This window comes from Salarias fasciatus, chromosome 4 (assembly GCF_902148845.1).
Source record: "Salarias fasciatus chromosome 4, fSalaFa1.1, whole genome shotgun sequence".
NCBI classification, from domain to species: Eukaryota; Metazoa; Chordata; class Actinopteri; order Blenniiformes; family Blenniidae; genus Salarias; species Salarias fasciatus.
Window position 1 is genome coordinate 23,200,969 of NC_043748.1, and position 25,005 is coordinate 23,225,973.

Sequence of the window (25,005 nt, forward strand, 5' to 3'; positions counted from 1 at the left end):
CAGCAACAGAGCAACAGAGCAGCAACAGAGCAACAGAGTAGCAACAGAGCAACAGAGCAGAAGAGCAACAGAGCAACAACAGAGCAGCAACAGAGCAGAAGAGCAACAGAATAGCAACAGAGCAACAACAGAGCAACAGAGCAACAACAGAGCAGCAACAGAGCAACAGAGCAGCAACAGAGCAACAGAGCAGCAACAGAGCAACAGAGCGGCAACAAAGCGGGGTAACGCTTCCTTTTACAGTACGGTAATTACCATGTATTAACGTGGTAATTGCAAGGTAAGTACCATGTAATAAGGAGAAGTTACTGTAAAATTACCATGTAATTACAGGGTAACTATGTTGCTAATTACTTAGTACTTTTAGAGTAATTACCAAGCCAATTCCAGGCAAATACCAAGTAACTACCTGGTAGTAAGTATTAATTACTGGGTAATTATAATGTATATAGCAACTATGTCGGTAATTGCCAAGTACTTACTAAGTAATTGCTAAGTAATTACCATGTAATCATTGGGAAATGTAGACTTTTTACTAGGTATTACTAGGTACTGCTCGGTGTGTACGCTATGTATTTCCCTATTAGTCAAGTGTTTTTTACTACTTACCTGGTAACTTCTTAGTATTTCCCAGTAACTACAACATTTACCTGGTAATTACGGTTGCACTGTAGACTACTGCAAAAGGAAGTGAGGCCTGTTTCCACACTATTACCTGGTAACTACTTATTCGTTACCCAGGAACTGCAAAAATACCTACCTGGAAATTACATAGTTATTAAAGCGGATTTGTACTGTAAAAGGAAGTGAGGTCTGTTTCCATGTTATTACCTGGTAATTACTCATTTATTACCCAGTAAATAGAAAAATATCTACCTGGAAATTACATAGTTATTAAAGTGGATTTGTACTGTAAAAGGAAGTGAGGTCTGTTTCCATGTTATTACATGGTAATTGCTTATTTATTACCTAGTAAATAGAAAAATATTTACCTGGAAATTACATAGTTATTAAAGTGGATTTGTACTGTAAAAGGAAGTGAGGTCTGTTTCCATTTTATTACCTGGTAATTACTCATTTATTACCCACTAAATAGAAAAATATCTACCTGGAAATTACATAGTTATTAAAGTGGATTTGTACTGTAAAAGGAAGTGAGGTCTGTTTCCATGTTATTACCTGGTAATTACTCAGTATTTAGCCTGTTACTCGGAAACTTTCACATACCCCACACACTTGCACCAAAAATGCAGCAAACCCCATCAGTGTCTGTGATACAGTGTCTGAACAGCACACTGTATCTGTCAGGAGATCAGAGTTTCCATCAAAAGCACCATCACCAGCCACCACATTACATTAAGATGAACACATTATTATTACACTTCCTCACTCCAAACACCTCACTGTGACAGACATGCAAAAACAAGAGAGCTGCCAAAGATAAACATTTTAATCAAATGGAGTTCAACTTCTTATAAAACAATTTACAAAACAGTGTACATTTTTAGCAGTCAGGCACCTTTTTTTTTTTAAGAAACAGAACAGATTTCTTTTGCAAAAAACAAAATACAAATAACAGTGATAAACAATCACTATAAATCAACATTAATAAGTACACTGCTCCAGTCTTGTGAATTCACATCATGTGTTTTCTGCAGACCCGTCTGGTCTACAGGAACCCTTGATCTCCATCATCCCGAATACCCAGGACCGCCGTCGCCAGGTGTTGTCACGTCGTCCACGTCCAGACTTGTACCTCCCTCGGCGTGATGGAAACGAGTACAGCACAACTGTTCCTTCTTAATGCTCAGGGTTTATTCACTTTAACACCCAAACCCCAAACATGAGAGCTGAAAACATACAAATATACATATTAATAAACAGAAACTTAGACAATAAACAAATATACACATTGCACAAAACACAAATATCTTTAAACCTTCAAACATACACATGAAACCGACATTACAACCGAAACATTCACCCAAGCCTGAACCACAGCCACCCAGCACCAGCTGCAGAGCCACCACACTACCACCACTGTGATCAATAAAACACCAAGAAAAACGGAAATATACTCACCTTACCTTGCAATTACCATGTTAATACATGGTAATTACCGTACTGTAAAAGGAAGCGTTACCCAAAGCGGCAACAAAGCGGCAACAGAGCAGCAACAGAGCAACAACAGAGAAACATAGCAGCAACAGAGCAACAGAGCAACAACAGAGCAGCAACAGAGCAACAACAGAGCAGCAGCAGAGCAGCAACAGAGCAACAGAGCAACAACAGAGCAGCAACAGAGCTGCAACAGAGCAGCAACAACAGAGCAGCAACAGAGCAACAGAGCAACAACAGAGCAGCAACAGAGCAACAACAGAGCAGCAGCAGAGCAGCAACAGAGCAGAAGAGCAACAACAGAACAGCAACAAAGTAGCAACAGAGTAGCAACAGAGCAACAACAGAGCAGCAACAGAGCAACAACAGAGCAACAGAGCAACAACAGAGCAGCAACAGAGCTGCAACAGAGCAGCAACAGAGCAACAACAGAGCAGCAACAGAGCAGCAACAGAGCAACAGAGCAACAACAGAGCAGCAACAGAGCAACAACAGAGCAGCAGCAGACCAGCAACAGAGCAGAAGAGCAGCAACAGAGCAACAACAGAGCAGCAACAGAGCAGCAACAGAGCAACAGAGCAACAACAGAGCAACAGAGCAACAACAGAACAGCAACAGAGCAACAACAGAGCAGCAGCAGAGCAGCAACAGAGCAACAACAGAGCAACAACACAGCAGCCACAGAGCAACAACAGAGCAACAGAGCAACAACAGAGCAGCAACAGAGCAACAACAGAGCAGCAACAGAGCAACAGGGCATCAACAGAGCAACAACAGAGCAGCAACAGAGCAGAAGAGCAACAGAGCAGCAACAGAGCAACAGAGCAGAAGAGCAACAGAGCAGCAACAAAGCAACAACAGAGCAGCAACAGAGCAACAGGGCATCAACAGAGCAACAACAGAGCAGCAACAGAGCAGAAGAGCAACAGAGCAGCAACAGAGCAACAGAGCAGAAGAGCAACAGAGCAGCAACAGAGTAGCAACAGAGCAACAACAGAGCAGCAACAGAGCAACAAAGTAGCAACAGAGCAACAACAGAGCAACAGAGCAACAACAGAGCAACAACAGAGCAGCAGCAGAGCAGCAACAGAGCAGAAGAGCAACAACAGAGCAGCAACAAAGTAGCAACAGAGTAGCAACAGAGCAACAACAGAGCAGCAACAGAGCAACAACAGAGCAACAGAGCAACAACAGAGCAGCAACAGAGCTGCAACAGAGCAGCAACAGAGCAACAACAGAGCAGCAACAGAGCAGCAACAGAGCAACAGAGCAACAACAGAGCAGCAACAGAGCAACAACAGAGCAGCAGCAGACCAGCAACAGAGCAGAAGAGCAACAACAGAGCAGCAACAAAGTAGCAACAGAGTAGCAACAGAGCAACAACAGAGCAGCAACAGAGCAACAACAGAGTAACAGAGCAACAACAGAGCAGCAACAGAGCTGCAACAGAGCAGCAACAGAGCAACAACAGAGCAGCAACAGAGCAGCAACAGAGCAACAGTGCAACAACAGAGCAACAGAGCAACAACAGAACAGCAACAGAGCAACAACAGAGCAGCAGCAGAGCAGCAACAGAGCAACAACAGAGCAACAACAGAGCAGCCACAGAGCAACAACAGAGCAACAGAGCAACAACAGAGCAGCAACAGAGCAACAACAGAGCAGCAACAGAGCAACAGGGCATCAACAGAGCAACAACAGAGCAGCAACAGAGCAGAAGAGCAACAGAGCAGCAACAGAGCAACAGAGCAGAAGAGCAACAGAGCAGCAACAGAGTAGCAACAGAGCAACAACAGAGCAGCAACAGAGCAACAAAGTAGCAACAGAGCAACAACAGAGCAACAGAGCAACAACAGAGCAACAACAGAGCAGCAACAGAGCAACAGAGCAACAACAGAGCAGCAACAGAGCGGCAACAGAGCAACAACAGAGCAACAACAGAGCAACAACAGAGCAACAGAGCAGCAACAGAGCAACAGAGCAGCACCTGCACTAGCAAACACGATCACATTACTCCGGTTCTTGCTTCCCTCCACTGGCTCCCCATCCGCTACCGCATTGATTTTAAAATTCTCTTAACAGTTTTTAAATCTCTGCGCCACCTTGCCCCGCCGTACCTGGCTGATCTTCTCCTCCCTTTCACCCCGACCAGAGCGTTACGGTCAGCTGACCATCGCCTTCTTGTCATCCCCAGGTCGAGGTTGAAAACTAGGGGGGGACAGAGCTTTTTCTATTTCGGCCCCTCGACTCTGGAACTCCCTTCCCCCCCACATCCGAGCAGCCGAGTCCGTAGGGATTTTCAAATCTCACTTGAAGACGCACCTCTTTTCGCTGGCCTTCAACTAGGTCTGAGTTTGCTTTTCTGATTCTTTTATGAATTTTATGCACTTTTAATGTCTTTTTTGCACTATGTGAAGCACTTTGATGCGGCTAAGCCGTTTGTAAATATGCTTTATAAATAAAGTTGACTTGACTTGACTTGACTTGACAGCAACAGAGCAGCAACAGAGCAACAACAGAGCAGCAACAGAGTAACAACAGAGCAACAGAGCAACAACAGAGCAGCAACAGAGTAACAACAGAGCAACAGAGCAACAACAGAGCAACAACAGAGCAGCAACAGAGCGGCAACAGAGCAAAAGAGCAACAACAGAGCAACAGCAGAGCAACAGAGCAACAACAGAGCGACAGAGCAACAGAGCAGCAACAGAGCGGCAACAGAGCAAAAGAGCAACAACAGAGCAACAGAGCGACAGAGCAACAGAGCAGCAACAGAGCAGCAACAGAGCAGCAGAGCAGCAACAGAGCGGCAGAGCAGCAGGACTCTGAGCCTCCTGCAGACTGACCTCCATCAGGCAGCCTCCATCAAGGTCCTGCAGCTCCACCCGCAGCACTCCGCCCCCCGGCTGTCTGGTGCTGGAGGTCCCGAGGCGCTGCTCCGGTGGGCTAGCTAAGTCCCTTCCTGTCTGGTCGTCACAGGCAAAATCATAATAATAATAATAATAGAAAAATACAATCAGTACAAATAATTACATTTTCACTAGTGGTCACATTAAATTGTTCATAAAATAATACATTTAGCTATATGAGTCTTCCTAGAGAACATAACCAACCAGTAATTTTACTTTGAAAATACACAAACAACAAAAACAATAACACAAAACTGATTTTAATGAGGTTACTACACAAACAAAAAATCTGCAGCAATAATGTGTTTATTGTGGAGTCAGAGGTCTTTCCATGCTTCAAGGGGAAACAGCAGGAGGAGTTGGTGTGACCAGAGAGGAGCTGCTGGGTCCAGGTCCAGGCGGTTTACAACCAGTTCAAGAGAAAAGGCAATGCAGCTGAATGAAAACGACACTTTCTGAAAGACACCTGGACAGAAATGCCAAACAAGCGCACCGGTTGTGCTACACAGTTCCGCACATGCTCAGTAGATAGACATCCAGAACAGTGTCCTCCTGAGCGTCATGGCTCCCCGTCCAGGCTCTCCTGGTCCTGGTCCTGGTACTGGCCCAGGTTCTCCTGGTGGTCTGTCCATACAAACGTCTATGTTCTCCCATTGTTCTCGCTTAAAGCGTTTGTTCTCTGCAGCGTGTGTGTGTGTGTGTGTGTGTGTGTGTGTGTGTGTTTCATTGCAGAAGCGCCTGGCATGCTCACTACACTGTTTTTCAGTGTTTTTGTCGCCGCTGTTGAAACAAAGTGTTTCTGAAAGTAACAGGTAAAAGCGGCTTGTTTTGACGGGAGTGGTTGGGTGTGCACGGGCCCGGCCGTCTCTCCGGGGACACAGTTCCATTCCTTCTCTTCCAGATGTTTCCTCCTACAGCACCATGGTGTAGTTGGCAGGAAACAGCCCGCTCTTTCCTCGCAGCTTCCCTTTCCACCAGGATGCGTCGGAGCGGTCCAGGACTTCGATCACATCACCGACGCTGAAGCCCAGCTCATCGTCCTCCTCCGCCGTGAAGTCGTACATGGCCTGTACCTGCACCGCCGACACCTTCTGAGAGAGGAAACCCCGGTTAGAGCAGCGTGTTTAGAGTGACCGTGCCTTACTGTCACTGTATGAGAACAATGGACATGTTCTTAAAAGCTCATCATTATAATTTAGGACCTCACTGAAGACCTCAGTACCATATGTTTTGGACTATACTGCAATATTTTGATAGTCTTCCTCCAAGACCAGGACCTTTGTGGAAAGAATACCCTCAGAACAGCCAGCATTCCTGTGATGAGTCCTACTCCCAAATATTCCAGACTTTAAGTCACATAGTTTCTAGATGTATGGCTAAATTGTGACTCATATTAAGAAATTACTTGAATATCGTAATTTACTGGTACATTCCAAAGGTGACCACTAGATGTCACTGTATAAGAACAGAAAGCTGCTGCAGTACCACCGAAAAACCTCCATTACTGCTGGATTTGATTGACAGAACAGGAAAAATGTCTCGAGACAGAAAACAGCCCACAGCAGAAATTCAAGTAAAGATGGAACCCGGAACGAGAGAAACAGCTGTCCAGTTGTGGGCGGATGCAGATTTCATGTGAGGGTGATTTCAGCCAGCAGGCTGTGTTTGAGCACTGGAACCCAGCTGGACTCTGAGTGCAGGTCTTACTGACTGAACTGAAAATAAACAAGCTTTGTGATTGGCTGGATGTGGCTTAATACCAAAAACAGAATCTTTATGTGTTTCATGACACAGAGACTCAAATAAATCTGAAGTGAAGACTGGGAACATAACTGCCAGTCGGATGACTGAAAGGACTCGGTCGATGGAGACCTCGGACTGGTGATTCCTGATCCGGTACCAGGAGTGGAGTCACGAACCAGGGTGATCCACTTCCAGCGATTCCTAATCTACATTTTCCTCCTCTGCCCACTTCTGGTTCTGAATTTTCTGGATCAGTACTTGTCATTGGACTCCTCTCATCTGAGTAGCCCACTGGAGTGGAGTTGTGACTGCCAGTTTCTCCATGTTCCATGCGTAGAACATCATGTCGTCCACCAGCAGAACTCACTGGCCCTGTCACAATCTTGCTTCACATGCATGTGTTCTGACAGCGACTTTAAAAAAATCCTGTTTCCCTCCATTAAGTTCAGTGAATTCTGTTCTGAGTGCAATGTGCTGACCTGGGGCGGGGGCATCGTCTCAGAGGTCCGGCGGGGGGCAAAACCCGAGCTGACTGGGCTGCTTCTACCTGTGTGGCCAATGGACTGAGCTCGCTCCTCCAGTCCCAGTTTTTTAACCTGAAATTCATCCAGAACACTCCTGAGGGTGACCAAGAAAATGAGTTTGCAGTCGATGATTATTTGAAGGACCAGGTGCTTTCAGTCTCAGTCGGGGTTAAAGACAATTCTGTTGCGAGTAATAAGCTGAGCAACAGCTCAGGTCTGGAGTTTTCTTCATTTTCAGTACAAACGCTCTCAAACGATGATGCTAATGCTAAAGCTGACTCAACTTCACAAAAAGGCAATACGAATAGTGCACAAAGCTAGATACCTTGAACATACCAACAGATTGTTCTTGGAATCCAAGGAATTAAAATTCCCAGATCTGGTCAAATTTAAAACGGCAATACTTATGTTTAAGGCACGAAAAAACACATTACCTGGTAATATACAAGTTTTGTTTTCAAATAGGCAAGGAGGGTATAATCTGAGAGGGGATTCAAACTTCAAAAAGCAGTTTCACCGTGCGACAAAAAAGAGCTTTTGTCTTTCACTTTGTGGTGTGGATTTATGGAATTAACTAACTGAGGATCTAAAGAAAAGCGCTAGTTTGAGTGTGTTTAAAAGAAAATATAAAGATCTTGTGTTCAGCAACTATAGAAATGAATGAAAGTATTTATGTTGAGAAAATGTTGAGTGATGCCAACCATTATTCTCTAGTTATTGGGAATTGAGAGAATTGGTGAATAATTCTGAAATGTTGTGAATTTTTTTTTTTTTTTTTTTTTTGTCTGATTCATGCTGTTGATTTTGTAGTGGACAAAGGTGTAGGATTCATATAAGTTTTTACTTCTTCCTACTCATTTTCAAATCTTGTGTTTTTTTTGTATTCTTGTATATCCATAATGGGATACATGTTTTTGAAATAAAGCCAATCAAATCAAATCAAATCAAACTGTTTTCAATTGCAATTCAAGTCATTGGAACTTGCCAATCTAGCAGCTCTGAAGGGAAAACAACAATGCCGAGGCTGACAGTGAGCTTGAGCGGGACCAGAGACAGCAGCTCTGTTAAAACACAAGTGAAACCTTTGACTGTATCATAAACGCAGCATTTGTGCTCATGTCAGAGTTTTAGAGTTTTAGAGTCAGAGAACTCATATGTACAAAGAAAACCAAATAAATGGTGACTGTTGTTGACAGGGACACCACGGTCTTTTAGAAGGAAATGGGTTTGATGTTCACTGCTCTCAAGATACCAGTATCATGTAAAGCGTCTTCACCGTGAGCTGGACCACTGTACAGCTACTGGTTCTCTAGCTCTTTCAGATGGAAATGGGTTCGTACCAGCTGACTGTGTGGCTGGTCTGATGCTCTGCGTGGAACGGCTGCTTCTGCTGCCACGCTACGCTGTTCAGGCAAACTTCCTCTTTTTGTCTGTGGATGAAAAGAAACTGTTCTAAAGCAGGTCTGCTCGGGAAAAAAAATCTTGTGGAGTTTGCAGAAACGGAGCAGTCGGGTGTGAAGACGGCCTTTGACACTCCACTGACAGCTGTCATGTAGACACTACTTTCACAGGTTGCCTCCGCCTTTTTAACCCCACTGTCAGAGCACCGCACCTCCCCACGTCACCAAACCCCGCTCCTTCTAATGGGAGAATTCCCTAATTTACAGACACAACACAGCCCCCCCCCCCCCACCCACCCACACACACACACACACACACACACACACACACACAAAAACACACACACACACACATTCAGAAGGGAGCTACTGCCCCAACGAAGAACAAAAATGAAAAAGTGCCATCAATAATCATCATCAGTCCCACACAGGAGGCCTAATCACGCAGGCTGGCGGGGCAACAGCAGGTGCAGGGGGCACGGTGGCAGCAGCAGGTGCGTCCTCCTCGGGCTGGTGCCTTTGCTCTAGCCGCCATGCAGCTCGGACACTGGGCGGGCGCAACGCAAGCAGGACCCTGGCGGCCTCCTCTGCCAGACCCCAGTAGTCCTCCGTGTGCTCCGGTGGCGAGGTGGCCAAAGCGGTGCGCACTGGAGGCAGAAGCTGGCGCAGGAACAGGTGGATGAAGAGAAAAGACGTGTCACCTGATCCCAGCAGTGCCAGGATGTTTTCTTCCAAAGCCGCTCAGGGATAACAGCCGCTCCGCGTCAGACAGCTGGAACAGTCGGAGGAGCTGCGCCTTCAGGGCGTCGCATTGGTCCTGGACTGGCGGATCCCGCAGGAACCCCATCACTTGGCGGGTTGTGGATGAATCCAGAGCCGCCTCCACGTAGTAACACAGTGTCCAGTCTGCCGTGATGCCTCTCGGCTGGAACTGGGCCTCGATGTGCTGAACCACGGCTCTGGATCGTGGAGCCAAAACTCGAAGCTTGATGTCAGCGCCAGACACAGCGGGAGCACCGTCACCCGACTCCTCAGACACGACCCCACCAAAGTGGTTTCACCAATTGATTGATTTTTAGGTTTTTTTTAGGGGTGGCTGTGGTTTGTTGGGGAGAGCAGTTATCTTACAATCGGGTGGTTGTTAGTTTGATTCCTGTTTCCTCCTGTCTGCATGTCATAACCCCCAGCCATGAGTAAACAGCACCACTGCCTTGTGATCGTCACAGGAGTGACAAAGGCTAAGGCAGACCCCCCTACAGAAGATACTACAACATCAGTAAGATCAGACCCTTCCTGACCCAACAGGCCACACAACTTCTGGTCCAGGCTCTGGTGGTGTCGTGCATTGACTGCTGCAAGTCTCTTCTGGCGGGTCTCCCTGCAGGTCCACTCAAACCTCTACAGAGGATCCAGAATGCAGCAGGTCTGGTCTTCAACCAGCCCAGCAGAGCTCAGGTACTCCCCTGTTCATCTCCCTTGTTCAGCCAGACTCCTCTCCTCTGTTGTTCCCAAATGGTGAAACAGACTCCCAGACTCTGGTTCTGCCGAATCCCATTCTACTTTAAGAGACAATTGAAGACTCAGTTACTCAGAGATCACCTAGGCGCTTAATCCGACTCCACCTTTGGGGTAGAACAAGTCAGGTGGTCCAAAACCCAGCACTTATTTAGCACTGACTAAGTTGACATAGAAAAAAAAAAAAAAAAGGGGGCGGGGTAGTGGCTCCTCTTCTGCAACTTGATGGCAACTCCTCTGACCAATCACACTTGAAGCAATTGAAGCACTTACTAAAGGTTTCTTTCTTGTCTGAATTCTTGCTTGTGTTGTACGTTGCTTTGGACAAAAGCGTCTGCTGAATGAAATTGTAGAAGATCCAGAGTAGAGCCCCGAAGGTGGTTGGTCCTCGTGTTGTGGCAACTTCCAGCAGCTCCTGTAGCCAAGCTGGTACCAACCGTATGGACCTGTCCCTTCTGTTGGACACTAGCAGCGAGGCCGAGAGGGGGATCAGTCCACTGGGCATCTCAGTTCCTCAATAACTTCGCCCTGGCTAGTCCATGATCTCTCAGGATCGACGGAGCCAAAATCAATGTTTTGATGGTTATTTTGATGTTTTGGTTAATTTGTCGCTTGTTATTAAGTCCATTAATTGATCTGTAAGTCAGCTGATTAATTTACCCTTTTGTGGTTTGTTTGGTAGGGTGCACAGTTGATTAGTTGATTGATATTGTAGCGACCCGGGGGTTGCTGCTGTGCTCCTCATGCCGCAAGGCATGGTGGAAGGAGCTTGTGTTGGGCTGTTTGGGGCCACAGAAATGCTGTTTGTGTTCGTGTTGTTCCCTTTTAATATGAGTGGTGGTTATTAGTTTTGTTCTTGTGTTCCAGTGCTCATCCTGTGTTATTTTTGGCTATTCATGTGTCGGACCGTGAGCAGGTGGGGGTGCTCTGGGGGTGACTCGGGGCCTGCGAGTCACAGATCAGATGAGCCAACACCTGGAAGGAGGGGGGCCCAAGACACAGCAGAGGACCAGGAACGCCAGGTAAGACAGATACAGGTGGGACTGACGACTCACACATTAGAGACTGAGGGAACCAGGGAGGGACACGGACGGCAGGTGAAGATGGGAGACACAGACAGCGAGCAGCATTGGACACAGAAACAGGTGGGGCTGGTGGACACAGACAGGAGGCGGTGGTACAGGGTCTGGACAGGCTGGCTGGTTGGTTGGTTGGTTGGCTGGCTGGTTGGTTGGCTGGTTGGTCGGTTGGCTGGTTGGTTGGATGGTTGGTTAACTGGTTGACTGGTTGGTTGGCTGGTTGGTTGGTTGGTTGGTTGGATGGTTGGCTGGCTGGTTGGTTGACTGGTTGGTTGGCTGGCTGGCTGGCTGGTAGGTTGACTGGTTGGTTGGTTGGTTGGCTGGTTGGTTAACTGGTTCACTGGTTGGTTGGTTGGTTGGTTGGTTGGTTGGTTGGCTGGATGGTTGGCTGGTTGGTTGGTTGGCTGGATGGTTGGCTGGTTGGTTGGTTGGCTGGATGGTTGGCTGGTTGGTTGGTTGGCTGGATGGTTGATTGGTTGGTTAACTGGTTGGTTGGTTGGTTGGTTGGTTGGTTGGTTGGCTGGTTACTGTTTGGTTGACTGGTTGGTTGGTTGACTGTTTGGTTGGCTGGTTGACTGGTTGGTTGGCTGGTTGGTTGGTTGGTTGGTTGGTTGGCTGGTTGGATGGTTGGTTGATTGATTGGTTGGTTGGTTGGTTGGTTGGCTGGTTGACTGGTCGGTTGGCTGGTTGACTGTTTGGTTGGCTGGTTGGCTGGTAGGCTGGTTGGTTGGTTGGTCGGTTGGCTGGTTGGTCGGTTGGTTGGCTGGTTGGTAGGCTGGTAGGCTGGCTGGTTGGTTGGTTGGTTGGCTGGTTGGTTAACTGGTTCACTGGTTGGTTGGTTGGTTGGTTGGTTGGTTGGTTGGCTGGATGGTTGGCTGGTTGGTTGGTTGGCTGGATGGTTGGCTGGTTGGTTGGTTGGCTGGATGGTTGGCTGGTTGGTTGGTTGGCTGGATGGTTGATTGGTTGGTTAACTGGTTGGTTGGTTGGTTGGTTGGTTGGTTGGCTGGTTACTGTTTGGTTGACTGGTTGGTTGGTTGACTGTTTGGTTGGCTGGTTGACTGGTTGGTTGGCTGGTTGGTTGGTTGGTTGGTTGGTTGGCTGGTTGGATGGTTGGTTGATTGATTGGTTGGTTGGTTGGTTGGTTGGCTGGTTGACTGGTCGGTTGGCTGGTTGACTGTTTGGTTGGCTGGTTGGCTGGTTGACTGTTTGGTTGGCTGGTTGGCTGGTTGGTTGGTTGGTTGGTTGGTTGGCTGGTAGGCTGGTTGGTTGGTTGGTCGGTTGGCTGGTTGGTCGGTTGGTTGGTTGGTTGGTTGGTTGGTTGGTTGGCTGGTTGGTTGGCTGGTTGGTTGGTTGGTTGGCTGGTTGACTGGTTGGTTGGTTGGTTGGCTGGTTGGTTGGCTGGTTGGTTGGTTGGTTGGTTGGCTGGTTGGTAGACTGGTTGGTTGGCTGGTTGGTAGGCTGGTAGACTGGCAGGCTGGCTGGTTGGTTGGTTGGTTGGATGGTTGGTTAACTGGTTCACTGGTTGGTTGGCTGGTTGGTTGGTTGGTTGGCTGGTTGGTTGGCTGGTTGGTTGGTTGGTTGGTTGGCTGGTTGGCTGGATGGTTGGCTGGTTGGTTGGTTGGTTGGCTGGATGGTTGACTGGTTGGTTGGCTGGATGGTTGACTGGTTGGTTAACTGGTTGTTGGTTGGTTGGTTGTCTGGTTACTGTTTGGTTGACTGGTTGGTTGGTTGACTGTTTGGTTGGCTGGTTGGCTGGTTGACTGGTTGGTTGGTTGGTTGGTTGGTTGGTTGGCTGGTTGGTTGACTGTTTGGTTGGCTGGTTGGTTGGTTGGTTGGTTGGTTGGTTGGCTGGTTGGTTGGTTGGTCGGTTGGCTGGTTGGTCGGTTGGTTGGCTGGTTGGTTGGTTGGTTGGTTGGTTGGTTGGTTGGTTGGTTGGCTGGTTGGTTGGCTGGTTGGTTGGTTGGTTGGCTGGTTGACTGGTTGGTTGGTTGGTTGGCTGGTTGGTTGGCTGGTTGGTTGGTTGGTTGGTTGGTTGGTTGGCTGGTAGGCTGGTTGGTAGGCTGGTTGGTTGGTTGGTTGGTTGGTTGGTTGGCTGATATGTTGGTTAGCCGTTGCTTGTAAAGCCAGTCAAATCTGAGTTGATGTGTGGGTTGGTCAGTTGATTGATTCATCTTTTGGTATAGTTATGCAGCTTACGTTGATTTTTTTGACCGGATGGGGACAGATCTGACAAAAGTGTGAATTTTTTTCCTAGCTCCCCACATGCACAGGTCATATGGACAGCATGTACACGGCAAAATGCAATTTTTGAGGTTTCGCACTCCAAGAATTGGGGAAAATCGTCGTTAGATGGAAATGATGAAACAGTAAGTAGCAAGTTGGAACTCTCAAAAATTGACATAAGCTGCCTAGCTATCTGGTGGTAGATATATGATGCACAATGGTTATTGTACATTTCTGTATTGAAACAGTGACTCTGATACTCCACAGAGACAAGATGATGATGGAAGCCCTGCCTCCCACACAGGGAGCATTATTACAGCATTCAAACCGTGCCGTCTACCAGCAAGCATTTGGACCACTGCTGACCAGCCCCAGCAGCAGCACCATTCCCAGAGGGATGGGGCTGGACTCTGGACAAGGACAGCAAGGCTTGGCTGCCTTTATGGATGACACTGCCAATAGGGGCAACAGTAACTGAGATGATAGAGTGGGTTGTCTCATAATCAGAAGGTTGGTGGTTCGATCCCCGCTCCCGCAGGCGTAAAACTGTCGTTGTGTCCTTGGGCAAGACACTTCACCCACCTTGCCTAAGTATGAAAGTAGTGTGAGAGTGAATGGTTGTTGGTGGTAGGAGGTGTCGATGGCGCAGATTGGCAGCCTCGCTTCCGTCAGTCTGCCCCAGGGCAGCTGTGGCTGCAATATTAGCTTACCACCACCCAGTATGGAGTGAATGTGATATTGCAGTGTAAAGCTCTTTGGTCTTTGCTAATGCAGATGAAAAAACGCTGTATAAGTGTAGCAGGGCCGGCCCAGGCTTCTCAGGCGCCCTAGATGAGCCCAACACGAGCGCCCCGGGGGAGACTCACCGAGAGTTGTCGAGCGGGGCGGGGCGGGGCGGGGGGGGGGCGACGAACGATGCCGAGCAGTGCGCTGCTCACTCAGTTCGTCAGAGCAGCGCAGAGCAGTGCTCACACAGAGCGTCGGGGCGCCCCCCCTTGTACGGCTCTATGCCCAGAGCTGGCCCTTAAGTGTAGTCCATTCACCAATAGCATCTGAAGCTTGCAGCCAACTAGTCAAATGTGCATGCAAGGGTGCAAGAGGATGTTGCACCAGATGTGGTTGCAGGAAAACTGGATGGCAATGCACAAGACGGTGCAAGTGTGGCTGTGACAAATAGATCAATGGATATCCACATATTCGTACCAGCCGGTGTACATGCCAAAATATTCCTATGCCCCCTTGTATTTTTGCTGCTCTCTATCAGAGGCCTGGGAGCTGGAGGGTTCTGCAGGGTCTACCAGAGGCCTGGGAGCTTGAGGGTTCTGCGCAGGATCTTAGCTGTTCCTAGGATTGCGCTCTTTTGAACAGAGCTCTCAGATGTTGTTCCTGGTCTCTGCTGGAGCCATCCTCCCAGCTTGGGGGTTCCTGCTCCCAGTGTCCCGATCACTACTGGTATCACGGTTGTCTTCACGCCCCACGCTCTCTCTCTCTCTTCCCTCAGCCCTTGGTGCTTCTCCAGCTTCTCTGCTCCTTTTTCCTGATGTTCCATCACTTGGGATTGCTACATCTATCACCACAGCTGTCTTCTGCTGTTTATCCTCCACCACTATGTCAGGTTGATTGGCCATCACCTGCTGGTCAGTCTGGATCTGGAAGTCCCACAGGATCTTTGCTCGATTGTTCTGGACCACCTTTGGAGGTGTCTCCCATCTGGACCCTGGGACCTCCAGTCCATACTCGGTACATATCTTCCTGTACACGATGCCCGCTACCTGGTTGTGCCGTTCCATGTATGCCTTGCCTGCCAGCATCTGACCCCCTGCTGTGATGGTCTGTACTGTCTCTGGGGCTTCTTTGCACAGTCTGCACCTGGGGTCTTGTTTGGTGTGGTAGATCCCGGCCTCTACTGATCTTGTGTTCAGGGCCTGTTCTTGTGCAGCCATGATTAGTGCCTCTGTGCTGTCCTTCAGTCCAGCATTTTCCAGCCACTGGTATGTTTTCTCAATGTCAGCCACTTCTTCAATGTGTCGGTGGTCCATGCCATGCAGGGCTTTGTCTGTCCATGATAGCTCCTCTGGCTCCTCCTTACTGGGCTTTTGGTGTCTGAGGCATTCACCTAGCAGATCATCACCGGGGGCCATCTTCTTGGTATACTCATGGAGGCTCTTGGTTTCCTCCTGGATAGTGGCTCTGACACTCACTAGTCCTCGGCCTCCCTCCTTTCTCTTGGTGTAGAGCCTCAGTATGCTGGACTTAGGGTGGAACCCTCCGTGCTTTGTAAGGAGCTTTCTTGTCTTGATATCCGTGGCTTGCATTTCTTCCAGTGGCCAGGATATTATGCCAGCAGGGTATGTGATTACTGGTAGGGCATAGGTGTTTATGGCCTGGATCTTATTTTTGCCATTCAGCTGGCTCTTCAGGACCTGTCTTACTCTCTGTAGGTATTTGGCTGTGGTTGAATTTCCAGCTGCCTCCTCATGGTTACCATTTACCTGTGGGATCCCCAGGAACTTGTAGCTGTTCTGCACATCTGTTATGTTCCCTTCAGGTAATTCAACTCCTTCAGTTGTGATCACTTTCCCTCTTCTAGATACCATTCGTCCACACTTATCCAGTCCGAATGACATCCGGATGTCGTTGCTGTATATCCTGGTGAGGTGAATCAGGGAGTCAATGTCACGCTCATTCTTGGCATACAGTTTGATGTCATCCATGTAGAGGAGGTGGTTGACAGTTGTTCCGCTCTTGAACCAGTATCCAAAGCTGCTCTTGGTAATGATCTGGCTGAGGGGGTTCAGGCCTATTCAGAACAGCAGGGGAGACAGGGCATCACCTTGGTATATGCTGCATTTGATGCTCACCTGTGCCACTGGCTTTGAGTTGACCTCTAGACTTGTCTTCCACAGCCCCTCTGAGTTCTGAATGAAGCTCCTTAGAGTCCTGTTGATGTTGTACAGTTTCAAGCACTCCAGTATCCACATGTGGCATTGAGTCAGAGGCTTTCTTGCAATCAATCCAGGCAGTGCACAGCTTGGTGCTGCGGGCCTTGCAGTCTTGGACGATTGCCCTGTCAACCAGTGTTTGGCCCCCCTGGTGTTATTGCCAATCCCTTTTTGTGCTTTACTCATGTACTGATCCATGTGCCTACTTATCTTGGCCACTATGATGCCTGATAGGAGTTTCCATGTGGTGCTGAGGCAGGTTGCTGGGGCTTGGTACCCATTCTTGTTGCACCTCATCAATCTCCAACTGTGACAGTAAGTTCCTCTTGCAGCTATTCGAGCACTGACTTAGTAGCTGTTTCTTAGTCAGCTTGGATGTTGGGTTTTGAAGTAACAATTGTTCCCACATTCTCTGCATATATCCCCTTTCGCTGAAGTTACTGCTGTAGTAGCATTCCATTAACGCTCTGCTCTCCGACCTGCTCCATGAGTGTCTTGTTCCAGTAGCCAATTTGTCATGGACATGTGTGTGTTCAGGGCCTTGTCCAAGGGCCCAACTGGATTACCATACGCCCTGACCGGGATTCGAACCCCCGTCTGTGTCCCTAACCACTAGACTATACATATATATATATACACTATACACATATGTGTGTGTGTAAAATGCTATTCTTATTTCTTTCCTATTTTTTATTTGCACCAAACAGTTGTTTCTAAATTTTGTCATACATGTATGATGACAATAAATTGCCATTGTGGACGATTGTTCCTCTTGTAGCCTCGGTTCTCTGTATATGCATGAAATGTCTGTAGAGACAAGAACCTGTCTGTCCTGTCTCCTTCTCTGTCCCCTCACCTGAACCGGATTGGCAGAAAGCCTCCTCCTCTGAGCCTGGTTCTGCAGGGTTCTCCTCCTCTGATCCTGGTTCTGCAGGGTTCTCCTCCTCTGATCCTGGTTCTGCAGGGTTCTCCTCCTCTGATCCTGATTCTGCAGGGTTCTCCTCCTCTGATCCTGGTTCTGCAGGGTTCTGCTTCTCTGAGCCTGGTTCTGCAGGGTTCTGCTTCTCTGATCTTGGTTCTGCAGGGTTCTGCTTCTCTGAGCCTGGTTCTGCAGGGTTCTGCTTCTCTGAGCCTTGTTCTGCAGGGTTCTGCTTCTCTGATCTTGGTTCTGCAGGGTTCTGCTTCTCTGAGCCTGGTTCTGCAGAGTTCCGCTCCTCTGATCCTGGTTCTGCAGGGTTCTTCCAGTTAAAAGGGAGTTTTTCCTGTCTACAGTCTCTCCTTGCTGATGGGGATCTGTTGGGTTGCTCTGTAAAAGTGTCTGGAGATGACTGTGTTGTAACTGAGCTGAATTTCTATCCTATTCTATTCTATTCTTATTCTATTATATTAGAATACAATAGAATTCTGTTCTATTCAACACAATTGATACAATCTTTTCAACAAAAAGCAGAAGAGCGGGGATTCTTCCGGCCTGGATGGGACCCGGCATGCTGGATGTGTAACTGACACTTGGGGCAGCTGGAGGGGGTGACATGCCCGGATCCCGTCTCCGTGGAGGACACAGAAGACGTGTACGTTTCCTGATTCATGAGGACACACCTGCCACCCATCGGCCCGCCGCCCATCGGCCCACCACTCATTGGCCTGCCGCTGATCAACTCGTCACCCATCGGCCCGCCGCCCATCGGCCCACCGCTCATTGGCCTGCCGCTGATCAACTCGTCACCCATCGGCCCGCCGCCCATCGGCCCGCCGCTCATTGGCCTGCCGCTGATCAACTCGTCACCCATCGGCCCGCCGCCCGAAGGCCCACCGCTCATTGGCCCTCCGCTCATCGGCCTGCCTGTGCTGCGGCCCGAGCTTGTGGAGAATTAAGAAGACGGCCGCCATAAAAGGCGTCCAACAGTTGATGGTCTTTAAGCTGAGCATTCTGGCAAACTCTATTGTAAGATGGACAGTTTGATTGGGGTAGTGGTGGATTTAAGACGCAAGTTGGAAGCCATCACGAGGGTTAACGCCGTTGCTGTCTGAGAAGCTGAGAACCGAGCAGACAAAGGTCAGACGGCTGCTTCCACCAAAACCAGAGACCAGCTGGTTTCATCTGGACCCCTGTCAAATTCAAAACAAGGCCCTGGAAGATTCACAGCCGAAGAACTGCTTCTCTATATCCTCCCTCTCTGTCTCCCAACACCACCTGCCTCACCTCTGGACGGCTTCTGCCCAGGTCATTTCCACGGCAATGACCATCTGCAGCTGGGACAAATTGACTGGAACACCAAGGAGAAGACGGGCCAAACTACAGACACACACCCGACTGATGAACCGAATCTACACACACTGCACCATGACGCTGCTTCCCTGACTCCACCCCCCTCCTGCTGATGAGCAGTGGAATGTTCTGCCCCCCCTCCTGCTGATGAGCAGTGGAATGTTCTGCCCCCCCTCCTGCTGATGAGCAGTGGAATGTTCTGGCTCCCCCCCCTTTACTCTTGCAAGAAGAGGCGAAACGGCTGCCTGGGTGTCTCTGCTCTGCACCTCATCAAAGTCCTTGTATGAGCACTTGGTTGACTGATTCTGACTGTCGGCTGTAATGGCCCTTCTCATGTCTAATCAATCCTGCATTTGATGTGAGAAATTAATCTAGTTTGAAAATGAATATGTTCAACACAACAGTAACATCAACAGGAAGTCTTTAGCGTCTTTTTGGGGTGAGCAGGTTCACTTCCGGGAGAGTAAACCAAACAAATCACGGAAGTCTTGGTACCTGGGCGGCGGTGGGGCTCCTGCTGTCCCGGCTGCCGTCGTTCAGGTAGATCTCTCTGGTTTTGGAGATGGACGTGCTTTTATAAAACTCCACCAGCTTGTTGAGCGACGTGAACTTCTCCGACCACAGGAAGTACTGGCCTTTGTTATCCCGCATCACTTTGAAATGCTGGACGTCGTTCTCGTGTCTGAAGAGAGACGAAGAGTTGGAGCAGCTTTAACGAAGACATGGGACTGAATGGATTAAATGGACTGAATGGATTCATGCAGTTTATTTTCAAGGGTTTTAATATCAACACAGGGAGAGAAAAATGATTTCATAATCTGACCTGGTCTGTGAGAATGAATGAATGAATTTATTTCGAGATACAAAAATCCAAAATAAAATAAAGATATACTGTACAATATTTCATACAAAAAATAACACATTTGGTACAACAAAAAAAAAAAAAAAACAAGAAAACAAACAAACTGTGCAGTACTATTTCCAACATTTCTTCAAAAACACTAGTTATTAGCATTAGAGCATAAAGATTGTTATGGAAAGATTACTTGTCTGTATCTCGAAAAGGAGTGGGAAGAAGACAAGCTTGTAAACTCCCACCCTTGCACATTCAGTGTAAGTTTCAGTCAGCTGCGTTATGGAGGACCCACTAAAGGCCAACCAATCCCGGGACTAGATGTAAATAGTTTCTAATTTAGCAATAGCAATGATAACCACAGGCTAGCTGATCAGAAGTCTAAGTTCGCTCATGGAAAGAGAAGAGGCAGACACTTGAATTTAAGGTTGCAAATGAAAAGGTACCATGTATTGTGCACTTGAAAAATATACAGGACAGACAAAACATTTAACAAATTTGCAAAACCTTTTCAACCTGCGCGAATGGCCATTCGAAGTACTCACAGCAATTTACAATTGTAATAAATATTCAAGGTCAACAGGTATTAGAAATGCAATACAAAGATGATGATTAACAGCGAATGTATTTTCACAATGGTAAAGGGTAGAGTCCAGTTTAAAAGCCCTTGGAAAGAAACAAACTACCCAAGCATCCATTCATCCCACCCAAAGTTCACATGACCCATGTCTGGGTCAAACCAGCTTGAGACTCTGTGAAAGAGTCCAAGTGTGTGTGGGTTGTGTGGGTATAGGTCACTTCGTGAGAGGTTATCTGGGCTTCAGGAGCCCCCTACCGGCCCGGCAGAGGTAGCGCTTGGTCTCCAATTGGAAGACCGGAGTTCCGTTTAGGCTCTAGGCCTGGTCCTTAGCTCGCCATCACTCTTCAACAGGATCATAGGAAAAAAAACCTGGCCGATTCCACGGTTTGGGTCGCACATGTGTGTCCTAATCACACGGTGGCCGACGACTCCTGAGCACAGCCCCCTCCAGGCGTCCCCACTGCCTCTCTGTGTCTGACTACTCCCCGGCATGATTCTGCTAATGATAGCCAGCCCTAGGTCACGTGACTGCATGACGTCATCAAAAATGAAGCGATCTGATTGGCTAATCGCCAAGCCAACGGGAACATATCAAATGCCGCGGGATTTGAGAGAGAGTGAGTGTAGCAGGTATGTAAACGATTGGATGTAGACAAGAGAGAATAACAGACTGGCAGGCTGTCAGGATTTGACACCTGGGTTACAATTAAGTAGAGATTTTTTTTTAATCGACACACTTCATACCTATTATTACATCCTGTATTTACAAATAGAAATATAAAAAAAGAAAACTGAGATTAAAGTCAGAACCAGATTCTGTTGGTGGTTTTAATGATCATATTTGGGGGGTGACTGTGGCTCAGTTGGTAGAGGGGTTGCCTTGCACCCAGAAAGTTGTTGGTTGAATTCCCCACCTCACCTATATCCATATGTTGAAAAAACTGAAGCCCCGAGTACACCCAGTGGGTGGACTGAGCACATCGCATGGCAGATGCCTCCACTGGTGTGTGAATGTGTGAATGTGTGAATGTATGAATGTGGCCATGCAGTGAGATGCGTTTTGGGCTCTGCTGAAACTGTGAAAAGAGCTCTATAATGTAGAACATGTAGCATTTATTTAGAAAACTCTTCAAAATCCAGCTCTATATTTGAAACCTTCACAGAAAAGGAACCTTGAAAACTGTCTTTTATTTTCTAAATGAGCGGTGTTAAATAGAAGGCCACTGGGCCAAAACTGGCCCACAAGAGGCTCCAAACCAGCCAGAGAGCAAACTGTACAAAATTCAAAGAAAACATGCAGAATACAACAGCTAGGGGAGAAGTGTTCGGGACATTTTACTGGATTTTGTACAATAAATGTGCATTTTGGCTGAGATTTTATTCATTATGGGTCGTTTTTCATCACATGCACTCTGCACCATAACAACAGCAATAAAAATAAAGGTTTTCTTGGGTGAATACTTTAGGATGAAGAACAGGGAACAGCTGAATGAACTGGACATCAGGCCATTGGGACATGTGTCCCTGAGACACTGCACCAAGTTTCAAAGATGCTCTGCTAAAGTGTAGACGTAGCAACAGGTTGGAGACACCAACACTCACACATCAGTGTCTCAAACACCCCTAATAGGGCTTGGGATCACGTGTTGCATTGTGGGGAGTGGCGGACATGTCGGCAGCTCACGAGTGTAAACAAACACATACCAAACCCAGACACGAGCAGGAGAAGACGCACGAGCAGAGCTGCAGAAAGCAAGAAAAAATGCTGAAATGCCGAAAAGGGTCGGATATATATCAACTTACGCTTAGTAAGGAAGCCAGGAGCCGTTATCTTGAAAAAATTGCAGTTATTAACGGTTTGAACGGTTATCAACTTACTGCATTTTCTTCGGTTGTGTTGTTTGCTGTGTTTATAGGATATATTTGAAATTTTATCCTTTTATATTTATGTTTCCTCCTTTTATTCTATTTGTCTGTTTGCACTACTGTTATTTGTGTTCATTGTGAGAGTATTTTTACAAATAACATTGTCTTAATGTGCACATTTTTTTTCATGTCAAACATTTTGCAAGTTTTACACACACCCTTTTATGTAGTTTTGAAAAACTACTATTTATTCTGTATTATTACATTTATTTTCTCCTCTTAACATTATTATATTTAAATATTTCCTTTGCACTACCGGTCATTTTGTTCATTTTGACAGAATATATTTATGACTGCAGCGCTGCATTTGTTACGAGACACTTCATTTCAATAAACACCACAACAAAAAAAACAACAACATCTGAAATACATTTCTACGGAGCCCCGGACATGACATGGTAAAAAAAAATAAAAAAATAAAATTGTGGCCACGAATTACTAATTCGTTCCCACGAATTCGTTATATCATTCATATACTGAACAGTTCAGTAAAGTTGGCAGCATATTGACAGATACGGACTTTCGGTCTCAGTAACTCTTTAACAAAATGTCAGTAACATACAAAGGGCGCCTGCATCCCATCGTTGTGAGGTGGACGATACGCTACAAGCTCATTTTTATTAAAAGTATCTGTCTATCAAGCAGCAGAAAGTGCTGCGGGGTTCAGGGACCGTCTACAATTTACAAGACACTGCAACAGTGAAGACAAATACCATATCCAATAAATTTGATAGGAGACAAATGAAGGTTGTAGCGATTATGGTGACACTGTAGTAAATCCCAGTGGTGGTATTACGTTTTTTTTGTTGTTGTTGTTTTTTTAAGCTATTTGTCTTCACTGTTGCTGCATTGTAAACTGTAGACGGTCCCTTAACCCCGCAGCACTACCGGGTGCTGATTGAAATCAATATTGTTTCTGCTGCTTTATAGAGCTACAGCTGTTTATACAGCTGTTGCCAAAGCTGTCTGTCCCTGGGAGAGGGATCCCTCCATACTGTGGTTCTCCCCAAGATTTCTTCTTCTCCCACTGGGTTTTTGGAGTTTTTTCTTGCCGGATGTGAGGGTCGAAGGCGGTGGTTGCTTCATTTTGTCTCGTTACTGAATTTGACATATTAATATTATGCTTATTCACTGTTTTTATTTTTACCAATCAATGTAATATCTTGAAGCCTCTGAGGCAGCTGTTGTTGTGATACTGGGCTGTACAAAAATACATTGATTGATTGAAAATTGATCGACTCCAAGTGATGATATCACGATCCCAAGCCCTATACCGGTCCCAGCTGACACCAACACCAAACTGTCTGATTGTGGGTCGGCACCAGGGGGCCATGGCCACGGCTCCTGTCTCTCTCTTCCTCACTGGTGTAGGACCCAGCTGGAAACACAAAGGGCGTGCCATCTGGTGGCCAGAGTATGTCATTGCAACTCACTCAGTGCAGCAAAAAAACCTCACATTTTTTTTCTTTTTCATAAACTGATTTGAGGGCCGTACGGAGTGAGGGTGCGGGCCGTAAGGCAGTTCTGAAGGCCAAGGGGTCCAACCCGGTACTGGCCGGGTACCTAATAAAGTGGCCGGTGAGTTTATGGGTGTGTAGAAATATGTTTAATCACCTGCTGACATGGTCGTTCTCTTTTTGTCCTTTTCCTTTCCTCAAAAACCTGCTTTTTTTTTTCCAGTTCTGTTTGTTTTTATAAAATGACAACTTAATAAAAATTTAACTTAAGCAAAAGGAGCCAGTCATTTGAACGGCTCCCTTCAATGAGCCAGAAATACCAGCTCTACAGAGAAGCCAGGAAGTACAATTTTAGCAGCAGAAAACTGAGGAGCTTCACTTTCTAGAACTGCAACATTGTAATCCAACAGAGAAACACTTCATTCATAGCAGAAGACTGAATTACCAATCTAGTTTTATTTCATGTTAAAGAACAGAAAGAACTGCCTCAGATTAAATGTGCTTCCTGTGTTGGACTGACCCCTACTGCTCAGTGTAAACAATTACATCTCTCTCTCTCTCTCTCTCTCTCTCTCTCTCTCTCTCTCTCTCTCTCTCTCTCTCTCTCTCTCTCTCTCTCTCTCTCTCTCTCTCTCTCTCTCTCTCTCTCTCCCCTGTGTGTTTTTGGTTTTTTTTTTTCTGGGTCCACAAAGTCCCTGGACTGGATGTGGACCGCAAACCACCTATTGCAGACCCTGGATCTAGTTCATGAAGACCAGCAGTAGTTCCACCACCCTCTCTCTCTCCAACCAGCTCCTTTCGGGAGTTGAACTGTGGTTCAGACAGTTCTTCACTGGTCTCTGCTCAGAGGTGTTGGTTTTGCTGTGAACCAGATGTCAGTGGTTCAGACTGTGGACCAGGTGTCGGAGCTGGGGAGTCGGACGGGCTTCAGACAGAAACCCCACTGGCAGTAAGTTCAGCCTCAAACCAACAGACTTGAGTCTCACTTTTATGATTTGCATAAATCCCGCTGTGAACTTCGTTGTGGGATGAAAACGTCACATTAACAGCCATGACAGTCCTTCTCAGTTTGGACATGCACAGGGTGAAAAGGTCTCTGTGGGCGGTTGCCACTGGTTTCATATTAACAGGAACTAATACCTCTTCATGGTTAATTTGTCACCAGAGTGGGGCTGCAAAAGAGGAAGTTGGCCTGATGTTAGGGAATTTCGGGTGTTTGCTGCAACACTGTCATGTTTCACAGCGGCCGACCTACTGTTAACCAAAGATCAAGCTTCTTTTGGGGATTCCCCAATCCCCAATTTCAATCTTTCTTTTTGGAGACATGAAACATTCATTTCCTGCTCAAAGTGTATTTATCATGAGCATTTACAAATTGGTTTTAAAACATCTGGGAGCCGACGTGCTGGACACAAATTAAATATCATTAAAAGATGAAATGCATTCAGTTAAGCTGCTCAAACAGTA

General features: G+C 47.0%; 1 protein-coding gene across 5 annotated transcripts in view; it reads right to left on the reverse strand.

The window, feature by feature from the left end:
* Positions 1 to 4,880: 4,880 nt before the first annotated feature.
* The window catches only part of LOC115387533 (GRB2-related adaptor protein 2-like), a 41,800-nt gene continuing 21,675 nt past the window's right edge, over positions 4,881 to 25,005 (reverse strand). Inside the window, exons 5-8 of one of the 5 annotated variants that reach the window (XM_030090273.1) lie at positions 19,218 to 19,404; positions 8,635 to 8,724; positions 7,250 to 7,366; positions 4,883 to 6,115 (exon numbers count right to left, since the gene is read on the reverse strand). In XM_030090273.1, coding sequence (XP_029946133.1) covers positions 5,939 to 6,115; positions 7,250 to 7,366; positions 8,635 to 8,724; positions 19,218 to 19,404 — 571 coding nt within the window. In that variant the 3' untranslated portion in view covers positions 4,883 to 5,938. Of the gene's footprint in view, positions 6,119 to 7,249; positions 7,367 to 8,634; positions 8,725 to 19,217; positions 19,405 to 25,005 lie in introns of all 5 variants that reach the window. The other 4 variants (XM_030090272.1, XM_030090274.1, XM_030090276.1 and 1 more) reach the window with 4 other exon arrangements.